Below are 13,992 nucleotides of genomic sequence, written 5' to 3'. Positions count from 1 at the left end.
AATGTTTGGCCTTTCAAAAGTATTCAGTGACCAATATAGCCACACTTGTTTCAATAACTATCATGAGCCTTCCATCAATGGAGTCTGTCAGTTCCTTGATCTGTTCATGAGAATCTTTCACTGAAGCAGCAACCACAGCCTCCCAAATGCTGTTCAAATATGTGTATTGTTTTCCCTCACTGTAAATCTCATGTTTGAGAAGGGCCCACAAATTCTCAATAGGATTTATTGATGAGGAAGGGAGGATCTTTTGGGGCTTTTCCATTGCAAGGTACAACTCGACTCAACTCTACTCTGCTCGCTTTTTTGGGGTTTTCCGCTGTGGATAGTACCTGGTACCTGCTACATCTTTAGTACCACATCGGTCGAGGTTCCAAGTGAACCGAGCCTAAATGTGACGTCAGTGGTTGAGGCTCAAGATTACTGACAAGAAGGTTGGGGGTTCAAGCCCCAGCACCAACAAGATGCCACTGTTGGGCCCTTGAGCAAGGCCCTTAACTTCAAGCCCCAGTACCAACAAGATGCCACTGTTGGGCCCTTGAGCAAGGCCCTTAACCCTATCTGCTCCAAAAATAAAGGATTCTAAAGGATTCTATTCAGGGAGAATCGTCACTACTAGCGTCATTGGATTTCTGAAACATGACATCAACCCGTTAGGTTTAAAATTAGCAACAGCGATAACATATCGTTTGTTCACGCGACTTTCGAATTGTGAAAAATAAATGGCTGTGTTCAAAACCACGCCATGGTCAATAAACGAAGTGCAGACGGTCCACTCGTTAGCGATGAGCGAAATAAAAATGAATTATTTTTTTGGACCTACCAACAGTGTAGGGAAAAGTAACATAAAAATTAAAAGTGACTACAGAACCATCAAGGAAAAGTGGAAGTGGTTCAACCAAATGGACGCTATCTAAACCGGTGAGCAATGGGAGGGAGAGTGACCTGGACTGGCGTTGATCCACGATGGAGGATGGTATGTTTTGTTATGTTAACTCTATACTCTGTTTGAAAGCTTCACTTTATTTAGTTGACAGCTACTGGAAGCTTGCTTCTAAAACAACCAGGCCAATTTAACTGTTACACATCACCATGCAACAACTGATTTATGTAGCACAATGAGCTAATAGCTAACAGCTAGGGGTTGTGTTATTGTTGTGGTCAGTTTGTGGCGTGTTTAAGATGATATCACAGCAGTAGAGACGGCGCAACTATGACGATCAGCCTATAATCACACCCACGTTGAAATGGCACTAAACTGCAGAGGAAATGCAAGCTTAGAAATGTAAAGCGAGTAGAGTTCAGGTGAATCAAACCATAACGTGCAGTGGAAAAGTCCCATTAGAGGCCCTTGCTGGCTAGCCAAGCAGTGGAGTACTTGAATGTATGTGATGGAGCATTGTCCTGCATAAAGATCATGGCCTTCTTGAATGCTGAGGACTTCCTCATGTACCACTGCTTGAAGAAAAGTTATTTCCAGAAACTGGCAGTAGGTTTGGGAGTTGAGTTTCAGTCCATCTTCAACTCGAAAAGGTCCAACTACCTCATCCTTAATGATAGCAGCCTATGCCAGTACCCCTCCTCCACCTTGCTGGTGCCTGACTCAAAGTGGTGCCCTGTGTTCATTAGTGATCCAGACATGCGCCAATCCATCTGGTCCATCAAGAGTTACTCTCATTTCATCTGTCCATAAAACCTTTGAAAAATCTGTCTTCAGGAATTTCTTTGCCCAATCTTGACACTTCAACTTGTGAATCTTATTCAGTGGTGGTCATGTTTCAGCCTTTTTGACCTTTGCCATGTCTCTGAGCACTTGACACCTTGTACTTCTGGACACTACAGGTAGGTTGCAATTCTGGAATATGGTGGCACTGGAGGATAATGGGTTCCTGTTAGCTTCACGTTTAATTATTTAATAAGTATTAAGTCTTTTGCAGTTAATTTGCGCCTTTTCTTCTCAGTGCGTTTTTGGAACCCCAGCTCACTATTCTCAACAAAACGTTTGATTGTCCGGCGGTCACGCCTCAATAGATTAGCTATTTCAAGAGTGTTGCATCCATCTGAAAGACATTTATTTTAATTTTGACTTTTCAGTGTCAGTAAATCTCTTTTTTGGCCCATTTTACCTGAGGTAATGAAGCTGCCTAATAATTATGCACACCTTGATATAAGGTGTTAGTCACTTTCGCCACGCCCTCCCTCATTACACAAATACATACCACCTGAAAATGATTGTTTATATGGTTTGGAGTTGGAAATTGTGCATGGAAATAATGATAAGATCAGAATACTCACTTACCTAATAATTGTGCATGCAGGGTATACTGACACTGGCATGTACTGACATAATCAGTGACTCGTGTTTTCTCCTTTAAATGAATAGTTCACCCCAAAATAAAAATTCTATCATTTACTCACCCTCATGAAATCCCAGATGTATATGACTTTCTTTCTTCTGCTGAACACAAGCAATGATTTTTAGAAGAATATCTCAGCTCTGTAGGTCCATACAATGCAAGTCAACATGATCCAAAACTTTGAAACTCATATAACCACATGAAGCCAGCATAATAATCCAGTGGTTAAATCCATATCTTCAGAAGTGATATGATAGGTGTGGGTGAGAAACAGATCAAAATTTAAGTCCTTTTCTTCTATAAAATTTAATCCCTGCCCAATAGGTGTGAATGTGAATTGAAAAAAAAAAAAAGAAATCTTAGGAAAAGCATTTAGGAGGGCTGTTTGAAAGTGGATATTTATATTTTAAAAAGACTCAAAGTCGCTTAGAATAAAATGTCTGTCAATACATACATGTCAAATATTGTGTTAACGTATACTTTTCATTCTTTTCTGTTGAAAAGTGAAAAACTACTTACAGAAAATTTTTAAAGCATGATTTTCAATTGTGTTGTTAATTTAAATGCACAATGAGTGCACAATGCATCATTTTCTGTAAAGCCGATTTGAAACGATGTGTGTTGTGAAAAGCACTACACAAATAAAATTTACTTGACTTGCTAATCAACTACAGAAAAAAAAAAAAACCTTGAACTCTTTAGAGTTTTTCACAAAGAGAAAGATTACACTCATCCTAGTGGCCATGAAAAAACAAAAGCATGATGTTAAAATTAGGAGAGAGACATGCTACACAAAAAATACCTGCATATATGACACTTCACATAAGCTGTAATAAAATTAAAGCCTTACAAGAGGCATACAATAAACTGCAAACAAACTAAATACACTGCACAAGTACTCGTAAAACACTCAAATTGTAGATTTATTTATGTATTTATTCATGTAAATTGTCCTGTCTGTGATCTTAGGGACTGACTTTGTTGGAACTGGTATCAGTATTGGTCCTTATCCCGGTTCTCATACTGGTAACATATTATGTGCAGTGTTCAATGCAGCTCAGTCAATACATTGTCAGTTGATGACCAAAGGGCAGAGAAACTAACAAGCTTGTATCCAATAGCCTGCAGTGTAATGAAAAAAAAAAACTTGTAAAAAAATTATAATGAAAATGTAAATTATGTATTGTTAAGTAACATATTAAGTACATGACTACTATTAACTAAATGGCATAACTGCATACCAAATAAATATGGAACCTTGCAGATACTTAAGATACTTACATAAACCCCACACCAGATCAACACAGTAAAGTCCCTGTTAAGAATCAGACAGGTATGGGTCAGACAAGAACCTGAAGAAATATTTGCTGACATCTGCAAATGTTTACAAGTGAAATGTGGTCTGCTGAATATCATCAATAATTTAAGGGGTTATGGTCACCTCCAAAGATCTTGGTGCAGTAAAGCTCTTCCTCTGTTGAGAAAGAGTGGCAAGTAAGTCATTCGTCCTGATGATCTGCTTCCCTGGTTCGCAATTATTTAACAGTCATGGAGGTCACTCAGTTGAAGTATCTTGTGGCAGGGCGGAGGGAGGACCGGGTGTGTATAATCCTAACCCGGCCCCGCCCTCCGCCCTGCCACATACCTGTTTAAAATCATCTTGCTAGGTGAAAATAATGTGATCAAGTCATGCTTGCTGGAGTGCTGCACAAAAGGCTTGATCCGGAGAGCATTTCAGTGACCGTTACACACTCCCTAGAGGTGGAGCATGGGGTCATGCAACGGACATCAACGTTTTCACTGAACAATTACTTATTTTCGATGTTGTTTCTCATCAAAACCATTTGCCTTGAGAAAAAATTTGCTCCTCCCAGTGGCCATCAAGAAAATGCATGTAGTTACATTCAGGTGTGGTGAGAGAAATGCTTCAAAAAATTACATATTAGTATGTAAGACTTATTACATATTACTACATATTAGAATTATCAGCACCTGTATCAAGAGGTGGTAAAAAATAACTTGCTTTTGAAAGTTTTATAGAAACTTTCAGATGCAAACTGACCTGTAGTTCACATTGGTGGGGAATAACGATAAGTGATAATTGCTCAGCAACTGTCAGTGATGCTGCATTGTAGCTGTTGGAATGTACCTGAAGAATCCAGTGAATGCTGCATGATACGATTTTTATCATTACATTGGAGGTTTTCTAGTAATCTTCAAAGGGTATGACCTGGGTGGGAGCATTCTCATGTTGGATCTATTGAGAAATATGTTTTTTTTTAATGTGCTTGCATATTACATGAACCGGTCACAACAGGAAATGCTGGGCTTGTCCTGATATGAAACTGCATGCTCACTCCCTCTTGCCAAGGAAAAAATTCCTAAGCGTTCTACTGTTCTTTTATAAACCCCACCTCTTTATAAAATCCCTCCCACTTACAAGTATGAACAGGCAAAGATTTTAAAAGCAGATCAACACTGTAAGGTCCCACCCACACAGCACTCGAAACAAAACGCTGCTCTTGGCATGTGTGTTCAGAAAATCCTGGCAAAGTATGGGCTTATCTCTACCTATGTTTAAAATGTGAACTTCTACATTTGACTGCTGAATACCATCTATAAGGTAAGAAGCTCTCTGGACCTTCTCAGACTTCCAAGGATCCTGGTAGACTGCCACCTTCTCTTGAAAAAGAGTGGCAAGTAAATCAAACCTAGCCTTGCTTTTCACCCTGTTAGTCATACACTGGTTCAAGAGTCATGGATCTTACTTTGTGGCAGTACCAGTTTCGAATCATCATGCTAGGAGACTCCACAGTGGGCAAGTCATCCATGCTGAAGCGCTACACAGAGGACCTGTTTCTGGAGTGCATAAACCAGACCATCGGTGTAGACTTCTATGTACACTTCCTAGAGGTGGAGCCTGGTGTGAGAGTGAAACTTCAGTTCTGGGATACAGCTGGTCAGGAGAGGTTTAGGTAAGCAGAGAGAAAACACAATATTTGCATTCTCTTCAACCCTAACGGTCTTTTACCTGTTGCTCTAAAGCTGTTCAAAAAGTTCTACCATGAACCAAAATTTACATTTACATGCATATACTTTTCTTTTCAGGAACCAATAAGAATACATAGGGACAATTTTTCCCCTTTCAACTTCTGCAGCTAAAAAGGTTTATAGAAGTACCATTGCTTCTTAAAAATAAGATATTTTGAAATGTATTACTCATCACAGTATCAGGTTTGAAGTATTCTTCCAGGAAGTATGTTGTCAGTCATTACAGTATAGTAAGGAGTTATTTTGGTCTGCATGGTTGACTTTTAAGTAATATTCCAGGCTCAATAAAAGTTAAGCTCAATCAACAGCATAATTGTGTAAAGCGCTTTGAATACCGATAAGGTTAAATAGGCGCTATATAAGTGCAGACCATTTAACATTTACCATAATGTTTATTAACACAAAAATACAATTCGACCTCCTTTTCTTTAAAAACAAAAATCAAGTTTATGGTGAGGCATGCACAATGAAAGTGAATGGGGTAAATTTTTGAAGAGTTTAAAGGCTTAAACTCATGTATTATTTAAGCGGTAAAATTGTTAAAATCATTGTTTTTGTGGGATTAGTGTTAACAATGTTATGTTTTCAGGGCAACAAAGTTGTAAAATTGTACCTTTACACAGTAAAGGTTAGTAAGCAATTTTATCACATTAAAATCATGTTAACATGCATATTGTTAACGTCTTGTGGCTATATTTTTGAAACCGTGAGTATTTTAACATTTACGGTTAGCTGGGATAGGCTCCAGTACTACCTGCAAACCCTATATAGAACAAGCGGCTTTAGAAGATGGATGGTTTTGCCCCTCTCACTTCAATTGTAAGTGCCTCCTTGTAACCCTCCTTTAAAAAAAGAAAAGTAGGGACGAGTTTAAATGAAGTTTTGTGGTAAATGTACATTATGCCAAAAATGCTGTCGATTGAGCTTAACTTGCATTGAACCTGAAACATTCCTTTAACACTGACTGCTTCTTAATTTTTATTCTTGTAACAGAGCTATTTAGGGCAGCTCCTATTTGTTTTATACAACTGTGACTGAAGCTCATAGATGTTGTATTCAAGTGCATTTTAGAACTCATGCTTTCCTGAACTGGAAGGGAATTTCCGGAACAGACTGCAAGACTTTTGTCAAAGATCTTACCAAGTACTTTAGAAAAACATAAGTTAATCTAGTTGGTTGAGCAATAATATGTTCTATGCTGATATTGCAAAAGAGTATAGCTGAATCATTGCTGTTGGTACCCATGTCAAGCAACCAGACTGTGAATTTCCAAAATGTATCATGGTCATGTAGCAATAGTCATTTATATTCAGGAATAAAGCTTTACTTAATTGGATGAATCAGTAACTTTCATAACAAAAGTGGTACCTGATTGGTTGGAGAAACTACAACCCAACCCAACCCTAACCAATCATGTAGCGCTTTCTTTGGATATATATAATGAGTTTTACCTTGCCATCCTATGTTTTGGAAATCCACAACCAGGCCCACTAAATCTTCCAATGACTTGTGAAAATTAGTATGAATTTATTTTTAATGATTAAAAAATTAATTAGTAATAAGACATCTTCACAATGCAAAAATGACTCAGAAACCACATCTGAAATGGCAAATATCTTACAAAAATGTGTTTGTTACTGAAAGGTTTTAGGTTTAAACCCATTAAGGGGTGATACATGAGGTACGTATGACCATTGAGGAAGACAGTGATTACCATCATTGGGACTGTCACTGTATAAATGTCGGCTAAATTACAGTACAAGTAAGAACTTCAGCAGACATGGAAACATCTAACGTTCTGGACACGATATATACTATGCTTTCAGGTCTGTGACCCGCTCCTACTACCGTAACTCAGTTGGAGGTCTGCTGGTGTTTGACCTGGGCAACCGCGCCTCTTTTGAGCATGTGCGGCAGTGGCATGCAGAGGTGTGTGAGCGAGTACAACCATACACTGTGCTCTTTGTTCTGGTGGGACACAAGAGTGACCGACTTCAGGCTGGAGAGCGGGAGGTGGACCAAACTGAGGCTGAAATACTTGCAAGCCAGTTAGGAGCACCATACATTGAGGCCTCGGCCAAAACAGGTCACAATGTGAAGGAAGCATTTGACCTGTTGACCCGGCGAATTTATCAGGGCTTCAAAAGTGGAGAGGTGGAGTTGCGTGAGGGATGGGACGGTGTCAAGAGCTCAGCTCCTGCTAAAGCAATGCTACAGAAAACCCAGAACAATGAACCTACTGAGAAAAGCAAGAGCTGTGCCTGCTAACTCACAAAATGTAGCTATTACTGCCTTAACTAGAACTGTCTTATAACACTCATTGTTAGAGCAGGATGGACAAGTCTGACTCATACAAGCAGGTCTCAAACCTTTAAGATTTAAGACAATGTGCTCATAAGTAGAACAGTCAAGTCTTTCCATATAGCATGTATCATAATTGCATCTCTACACAAGATTTCAACATATGCAAACCACATTTGAAATAACATCACAATTTATCCTCCAAATATTTGTTCATATTTCTTAATTTAAAAGTAGGTGTAGTCCATTGTTGTGGTGTCATTGGTAGTATTGCATCAACTGTTGATATAAAGTGATGTTTGTTTTCCACTAGTGCCTGGGTCCATAGTTTCACAAATATGAATGTATTGTTGGTGAGTCAGAAAGGGTACCATTAATGCAGACATCTGGAAAGAATTCATAATTGCCTAACATTCTGAAACAGGTATCTGAGAGTTAATCCTATACATTTGTAAAGGACTCACTAAAACTGTCATATAAAGGGTGTTTACATATTTAGAGCTGCCTTTCAGTCCAGACATATTGTAGTAACTTTTCAGAAATAACTATCACAACTTGTTAAGAGAGTTCAGTGTGAATAAATCACAATTATTAGTCTTTTTTATTATTATTCATGAAAAACAGGAGACTGTAAAACACTGTAATATACGACCAAAACTAAATTCAGTTTATACCAAACCCCACAGAGATCTGCAATACCACCTCCCTCCCCCTCCAAACCTACAGCAGTGACACCATTGCCCAAACACTTCACAAATATATAATCCCTGCTAACTGATGAAACTTTTCATGGTCACTAGTTCAGAAATCCAATTTCCCATCCAATGCAATTGATTACAAGTGGTATTTATTTGGTAAAAATTACTCTTTACCTTTAGAAAGTCACACATTGCATTTCTTGTTCTATTCTATTAAGTATTCCTTAAACGACACGTTCTGTAACACTGAACACTATAAACAAAACAGAAGACACATGGTAATTGTCACAGGTGGACAGCTAGAGCTGAGCAAAGGTTGTGTGACTTATCTGACTATTCAGCCATATATTTACAATAATTGAAAATGTGGTTTGTGGGAAAACAATAAAAGAGTCTGTGAGATCCCTACCATATAATAAACACCCCAATATAGCACCAAGCCAGAGACCCGAAAAGTTACACAATAAAATGCTCACATGGTGTTTCTAACGCATATTCGCACAGTCGAATTATAGAAATACCTGCACTTTTCAAATGCGTGATCTGTCAACAGACCTGTACTGTAAACATTCTGCCCTTTGATTAACATAATATTTATAGGTTTAAACCCACCCCACTTCCAAAACTTGCAGGAGTAAAATGTAAAAAAAACAAAACATTTGATGCTCCAGATCTTGCTACTTTTTGGTTGTTTTGCGGATCAATGCCATTCTCTGAAAGAACAGAAAAAGATATTTAGGAATACAAGTCATGTGTGTTTCAAATTGTTGATTTATTTGTATTTAAATCATCCAAAGAGGGGGCAGTGTATGTGCATGAGATGGATGGCTGACCTGTTTGTGGGCTTCTGTGGTGCATGCCTTCTTATATGGCCGGATCTCATCTGAGCCAAAGCCAGGAATCCACATGTTCCACTGTCGTTCTGTAATGTAATGTTGGACAGCACACTGTTTTAACAGAATTCCTTTTATAGATGACATCACACCATCTATTAGCATAAATGCTATACAACCATGAACACTACAATACATAGTATATGCTCTTTTAAAGATAGATTAGACTGAAATAAATAAGTATATTGACCTTGTACGAACCAGCGTCCACTCGTGGGGACGTTGTATTTTGGCTTCACTATACATAACACATAATTTAATTTCATTTAAACCAACTGATCTCAGTTCAGGAGACTCTGGGCTGTCAGTAAATTGTTAAACTTTCAACGTACAGAGTCATATGACCAAACAACATGGCGTCGATCACAGCGGAGTTTGTCTTTTGGAGAAACGCCAACAAAACTACATCTGGTAAGAAACCCAATTACCGTAATTTATTACATTGAAACCTGTTTGAGTCAAAAGATTAGTCTCTAGTTTCATTCCATATGCCATTTTTTAACACATTTATCATGAAAACAGCAAGTTGTTAAAACAATGGCCACGTACGTGGACTGTATGCTCATTTTCATTTAAAATATACTATATTCACTGTGCTTTATCACACTGATAATAAATGGTTGCATCCAAATGCTGGAAAATATGGCTTTCATAGGCTGTATACAGAGTTAAAATGAAAATAATGTGCATTTCGTACTGTTCTGAGACCGTTGCAAACAGAGAGCACACTGGAGGTTAAGTCATTCACTAAATAGGGAGCAAGTGGGCACTCAATCCAAACTTCCTATTAAAAATTCAATTTAAGGCTGCAGATGATGTTTGACCCACTCAACATGTTTGGCAGACATGGGACAATGGTAATCAGTACATAGATTCAGGTTTTTTTTTCATACACATTTTTATTTTGACATGGTTGGCAGTGATTGGATGATGCTGGCCATTACTTTGAATCAGAACTATATATGCAAATGTCGGATGTAATGTCTGTATCATCTCAAAAACATGAATAACCAACACTCCTGGAAACAACAAAGAATTTGATTTAAAAAAAAAATCTAACTTTCTATAGCTTGGTATTATTTACAATTTCACAACTTAGTCTCACTGTCCATATATGTGGACATAAATGTTTAGGTAAACTATTCGGTCTAAAAAAACAACAACTGCATATTTCTTAAAGGCTACTAGTTACAAATTGAAAACGGGAAATGGAAAATGCACACAGCAGTCATGCTTGGGTCTAAGGAGGTTAATCATACAAGACATTAAATATTCAGACACTTCTATGTTAAAAAGTTAGATGGAAGGACATGTACCACTCTGCTTGCAAAAAAGGGAAAATATACCAAAGCAAGACCCTCACCAAGGTGCAGCTGGACATCCTTCACTTCAAGAGTGTTTGATTTTCTGTGTCGGGCAAGCTGGCACGCAGCAGTCACCACACTCTCAATGAAGTCATCAGCAATTTGCAAGAGCATCTGAGTAAAGGGGAAATGACTTAGGTCAACAGACAACAGCACAGTGACAGTCAAGGTCAAGTCAATTTTCGGTCTGTGAACAAAGCATCGGCACAAACCGACTCAATTTCTAAATAGAGACTTTTGAAACTTAGAAAACAGGCCATCAAAAGATACCATTGCATGCTTAGTCACACAGCACTCAGAAAGCAAGTGAAATTTAGTATGACAAATCTTAAAAAAAAAAAAAAAAATCTATCACAACAGTTAAATATATATGATCAACAAGAAACAAAAGAGATAATAATCCTAATTACCTCCTCCACATCCTCATCGAGTTGCTCATTAGGGTCAATTTCTCGCACAAGATCCTGCAGCTTCTTCTTACTAAGCACCTAGAAGGATGAATATTACATCCTGAATTCATAAACCAATTAAACAAAAACTTAATACATTCTGTTTGCTGAAGTGCCTCACCTGAGTTCCTTCAGGACTTAGTCTCCCTGCTGGCCCAGGGGTGCCTGGAACTTTGCCTGGAGCGACTGTACTGCTAGCCATGTTGGTGGAGAGGGGTGGTGTTGAAGAGGCTTCGGCTTTCACGACAGTGTAAAAGTTAGAGCGACTAGTCTGTGTTGGGTACTGGGTCATACTATGCCACTCAAGAGATATCCGTCAAGAGCCAGAATCACGACTATTCTGCTGGAACAAAAAAAAAGGTTTTAAAAAAGATTCAGTTGAGTCAATGCATGTCATATAGTGTTTTAATCTACCCATGACTTGATGAAGAACTATATAAATTCAGGTAATATTTAACCCTCCTGTTCTATTTTTTTGACCTGTTTAAGAGTGAAAAACATAGAAAAACTAATCTTAATCTTAAATTTGGCAATCCTCAACATTGACTAAATGAATATATATATATATAAAATAATTTTTTATACACACATATATATATATATATATATATATATATTATAATATTTGTTTATGGAATATCAAACTTATTGTCTCAACCTTTTATGGTCGGGTCAAATCTGACCCGGATGTAAATAATGCAGGTTTTCAATGCAGCTGTGAAGCTTCTCTTGAGTTAAGAGTGTCACAATCTCGATTTCTCTCTCTCTCTCTCTGTTACAGAGATAATAAACATTATTGTTCCTTTAAAGTTATCAAAAGCAGCAAAGATTTCACCAGCAAAGACTTGTGCATAAAAATATGAAGGCGGCCATTTTAGAAATTATATTACAAGGTCTTCTACTTACAGAAGTACAGAAACTTTTACCAGGAGGCAGTAGACATCCAATACATTGCATATAGCAGGGTTTCAGCAAATTATTTATCATGTTTATGATGTAGAGGCTTTAGAAAATCACGTATGCAATACAACATGCATAGCTTTATAGGGTTAACATTTGCAGATATTATACACACACCTACACATCCTGCAAAAACTGTGTGTAGTGCGCATGCACACACTCAGTTATTTGTAGTTGTTCAACTGTACAATGTATTTGTTATATGTAATATATGATCTTTTTTGCAATATTCCTTTGGTTGGTAATGCAGCATAATACAAACCAAGATTTGTTTTTCTTTCAAATAAATACAATTTCTAAGTAATCTAAGTATCAGCTTATTTTAAGTACAGCAAATCCTTACAGTAAAGTTAAAGATTTAATGTATATCTTCTGTAGCCTGTATAGTGTGAAAATATGTAGTTAAGCATATGCTAATTTTAAGGTTCATAATTAAGAGGGGAGTGTGCTGTAAAAATACTGAACATATGTTGAAAGAATTCAATATGGGGGAAATGATTAACCCAAACATAACGGTTAAATGTTTAAACAACAGAAGGAGTGTATCAAGTTTTGCAAACTAAAATTACAGTAAATATAAAAAGAGAGGTTTACCTTAAAAGTTAAATAAAAATACATGTAATATATACAATTACTAGGAGGAGGTGGGAGAGTCTCACAAGGTCTGTTAATAAAATGTCATAGGCCAATTTTACTCCAACAAAAATAAAAAGTAAAAGAAAATAAGATATATATATAATGTGAATTATATATATATAATTCACATTATATGGGGGAATGCCCTAAATAGTTCATTTTCTACATGCCATTTATATATATAAAAATTACATTGTGATATTATTTTCTTGACAACGAACATTTTACCCCAATTCACATTACCACAGTGTGAAACTTTGTTATACTATATAATATTTAAATTGTTACGTATTTATACATCATAGTAGTACTCCCTTTGTACTATCCATTTTAGCTGATATTCATTTTGAAAAACGAATTATTATGCAACGGCATGTTTTACTGTAATACGTAACAAAATGACTGTAACGGTAATTAGAATTGGGGGTTGAAACATGCTTTGGTTTCCTAAAAAATGTCACAATGCAAAATAAATAAATACACAAATAAATCAATCACAACCGTCCAAGCTATAGGCTTCAGATTTTCCGTATGCAAAATATAAAATCAATTTTATTTTTATTTATTTGGGGTAAAATATGACAAGGACATTTGTGACAGGTTTCGTGAGAATCACACAGGTGAATATGATGGATTCGAGATTGTCAGCAATCAATTAGCCAAATTTTAGTAGGTTTAGCTTTTATAAGACAACTACAAATTAGATTACATAACCAAAATGTCAAATCCAACAATTTACAGGCTGTAATAATTTAAGATCTGTCATTTGCAACACAGGATAACGGATTTAGGTAGATATGTCTTCTGAGATTAACCTTAAACCATCTAGAGAAGCGGCGATGAAATAGTAAGAATACATGCAGTTATTTACATTAAGAAGCCTTAACTTGGAAAGATGTCACGGTTATTGCAATTAAACAGCACACAGCTTCAGCTTATCATGTTAGCAGCTAACAAGTAAACACGTCTATTTCAAATTTCACCTTTATTCACGAAACCGCGATAGCTGATGTAGTGGTTTTCATTACCTGATCAAAATGACTTTGTACTATCTTCCCATCTTCGACATTCTTGCAATGGAAATTTGCAAAAGTCCCTATATGTTGATGTTGTTGTTGTTGCTTTTACAGGCGCCTCTTCTGCTATAACGGAGCCCCGTAGACATATCGCGAGACTTCCGGAATGTGAATTTACACAATAAAAGCATAGTGAGTGGAGAACTAAAACCATAAAAGCTCTTCAAAAGAACACGGCGGTGTGTAAATGGATATTGAGACACGGGT

The 13,992-nt window shown here is 37.0% G+C and overlaps 2 protein-coding genes and 1 long non-coding RNA gene across 5 annotated transcripts; 1 reads left to right on the top strand and 2 right to left on the bottom strand.

Annotated features, from left to right (window-relative positions):
* Window positions 1-3,217: 3,217 nt before the first annotated feature.
* Window positions 3,218-3,882, bottom strand: LOC127656359 (uncharacterized). The gene is made up of 3 exons (XR_007972152.1): window positions 3,799-3,882; window positions 3,639-3,672; window positions 3,218-3,479 (listed from the first exon to the last, which is right to left on the bottom strand). It is a non-coding gene; the product is annotated as an uncharacterized LOC127656359 (long non-coding RNA).
* Window positions 3,883-4,862: 980 nt separating this feature from the next.
* Window positions 4,863-8,246, top strand: rab42b (RAB42, member RAS oncogene family). Of its 2 annotated transcripts, none has more exons than XM_052144655.1 (3): window positions 4,863-4,980; window positions 5,094-5,332; window positions 7,235-8,246. In XM_052144655.1, exons 2-3 carry the CDS (start codon window positions 5,115-5,117, stop codon window positions 7,674-7,676), a joined length of 660 nt encoding a protein of 219 aa, XP_052000615.1. In that variant the 5' UTR covers window positions 4,863-4,980; window positions 5,094-5,114; the 3' UTR covers window positions 7,677-8,246. The 2 variants fall into 2 exon arrangements, with proteins under 2 accessions (XP_052000615.1, XP_052000617.1); XM_052144657.1 differs by having other exon boundaries at window positions 5,136-5,332; window positions 7,235-8,245.
* A 99-nt stretch (window positions 8,247-8,345) lies between these two features.
* On the bottom strand, window positions 8,346-13,881 carry LOC127656358 (transcription initiation factor TFIID subunit 12-like). 2 transcript variants are annotated; one of them, XM_052144658.1, is made up of 6 exons: window positions 13,738-13,881; window positions 11,235-11,453; window positions 11,075-11,152; window positions 10,664-10,778; window positions 9,241-9,329; window positions 8,357-9,120 (listed from the first exon to the last, which is right to left on the bottom strand). In XM_052144658.1, the coding sequence occupies exons 2-6, from the start codon at window positions 11,403-11,405 to the stop codon at window positions 9,085-9,087; spliced, it is 489 nt and encodes a 162-aa protein (XP_052000618.1). In that variant the 5' UTR covers window positions 11,406-11,453; window positions 13,738-13,881; the 3' UTR covers window positions 8,357-9,084. The 2 variants fall into 2 exon arrangements, with proteins under 2 accessions (XP_052000619.1, XP_052000618.1); XM_052144659.1 differs by lacking the exon at window positions 13,738-13,881 and having other exon boundaries at window positions 8,346-9,120; window positions 11,235-11,444.
* Window positions 13,882-13,992: the final 111 nt, after the last annotated feature.

The sequence above is a fragment of the Xyrauchen texanus genome, chromosome 15, assembly GCF_025860055.1.
Source record: "Xyrauchen texanus isolate HMW12.3.18 chromosome 15, RBS_HiC_50CHRs, whole genome shotgun sequence".
NCBI classification, from domain to species: Eukaryota; Metazoa; Chordata; class Actinopteri; order Cypriniformes; family Catostomidae; genus Xyrauchen; species Xyrauchen texanus.
This window is presented reverse-complemented; position numbering and strand designations above follow the sequence as displayed.

Excerpts from the sequence above, each read along its gene's own strand:
- LOC127656358 (XM_052144658.1), bottom strand. The coding sequence starts at position 11,405 with ATGACCCAGTACCCAACACAGACTAGTCGCTCTAACTTTTACACTGTC. Across the intron at positions 11,153-11,234 it reads TAAGTCCTGAAGGAACTCAG|GTGCTTAGTAAGAAGAAGCT; the intron begins GTGAGGCACTTC and ends TCATCCTTCTAG. Across the intron at positions 9,121-9,240 it reads CCACAGAAGCCCACAAACAG|AGAATGGCATTGATCCGCAA; the intron begins GTCAGCCATCCA and ends CTGTTCTTTCAG.
- rab42b (XM_052144655.1), top strand. The coding sequence starts at position 5,115 with ATGGATCTTACTTTGTGGCAGTACCAGTTTCGAATCATCATGCTAGGA. Across the intron at positions 5,333-7,234 it reads GCTGGTCAGGAGAGGTTTAG|GTCTGTGACCCGCTCCTACT; the intron begins GTAAGCAGAGAG and ends CTATGCTTTCAG.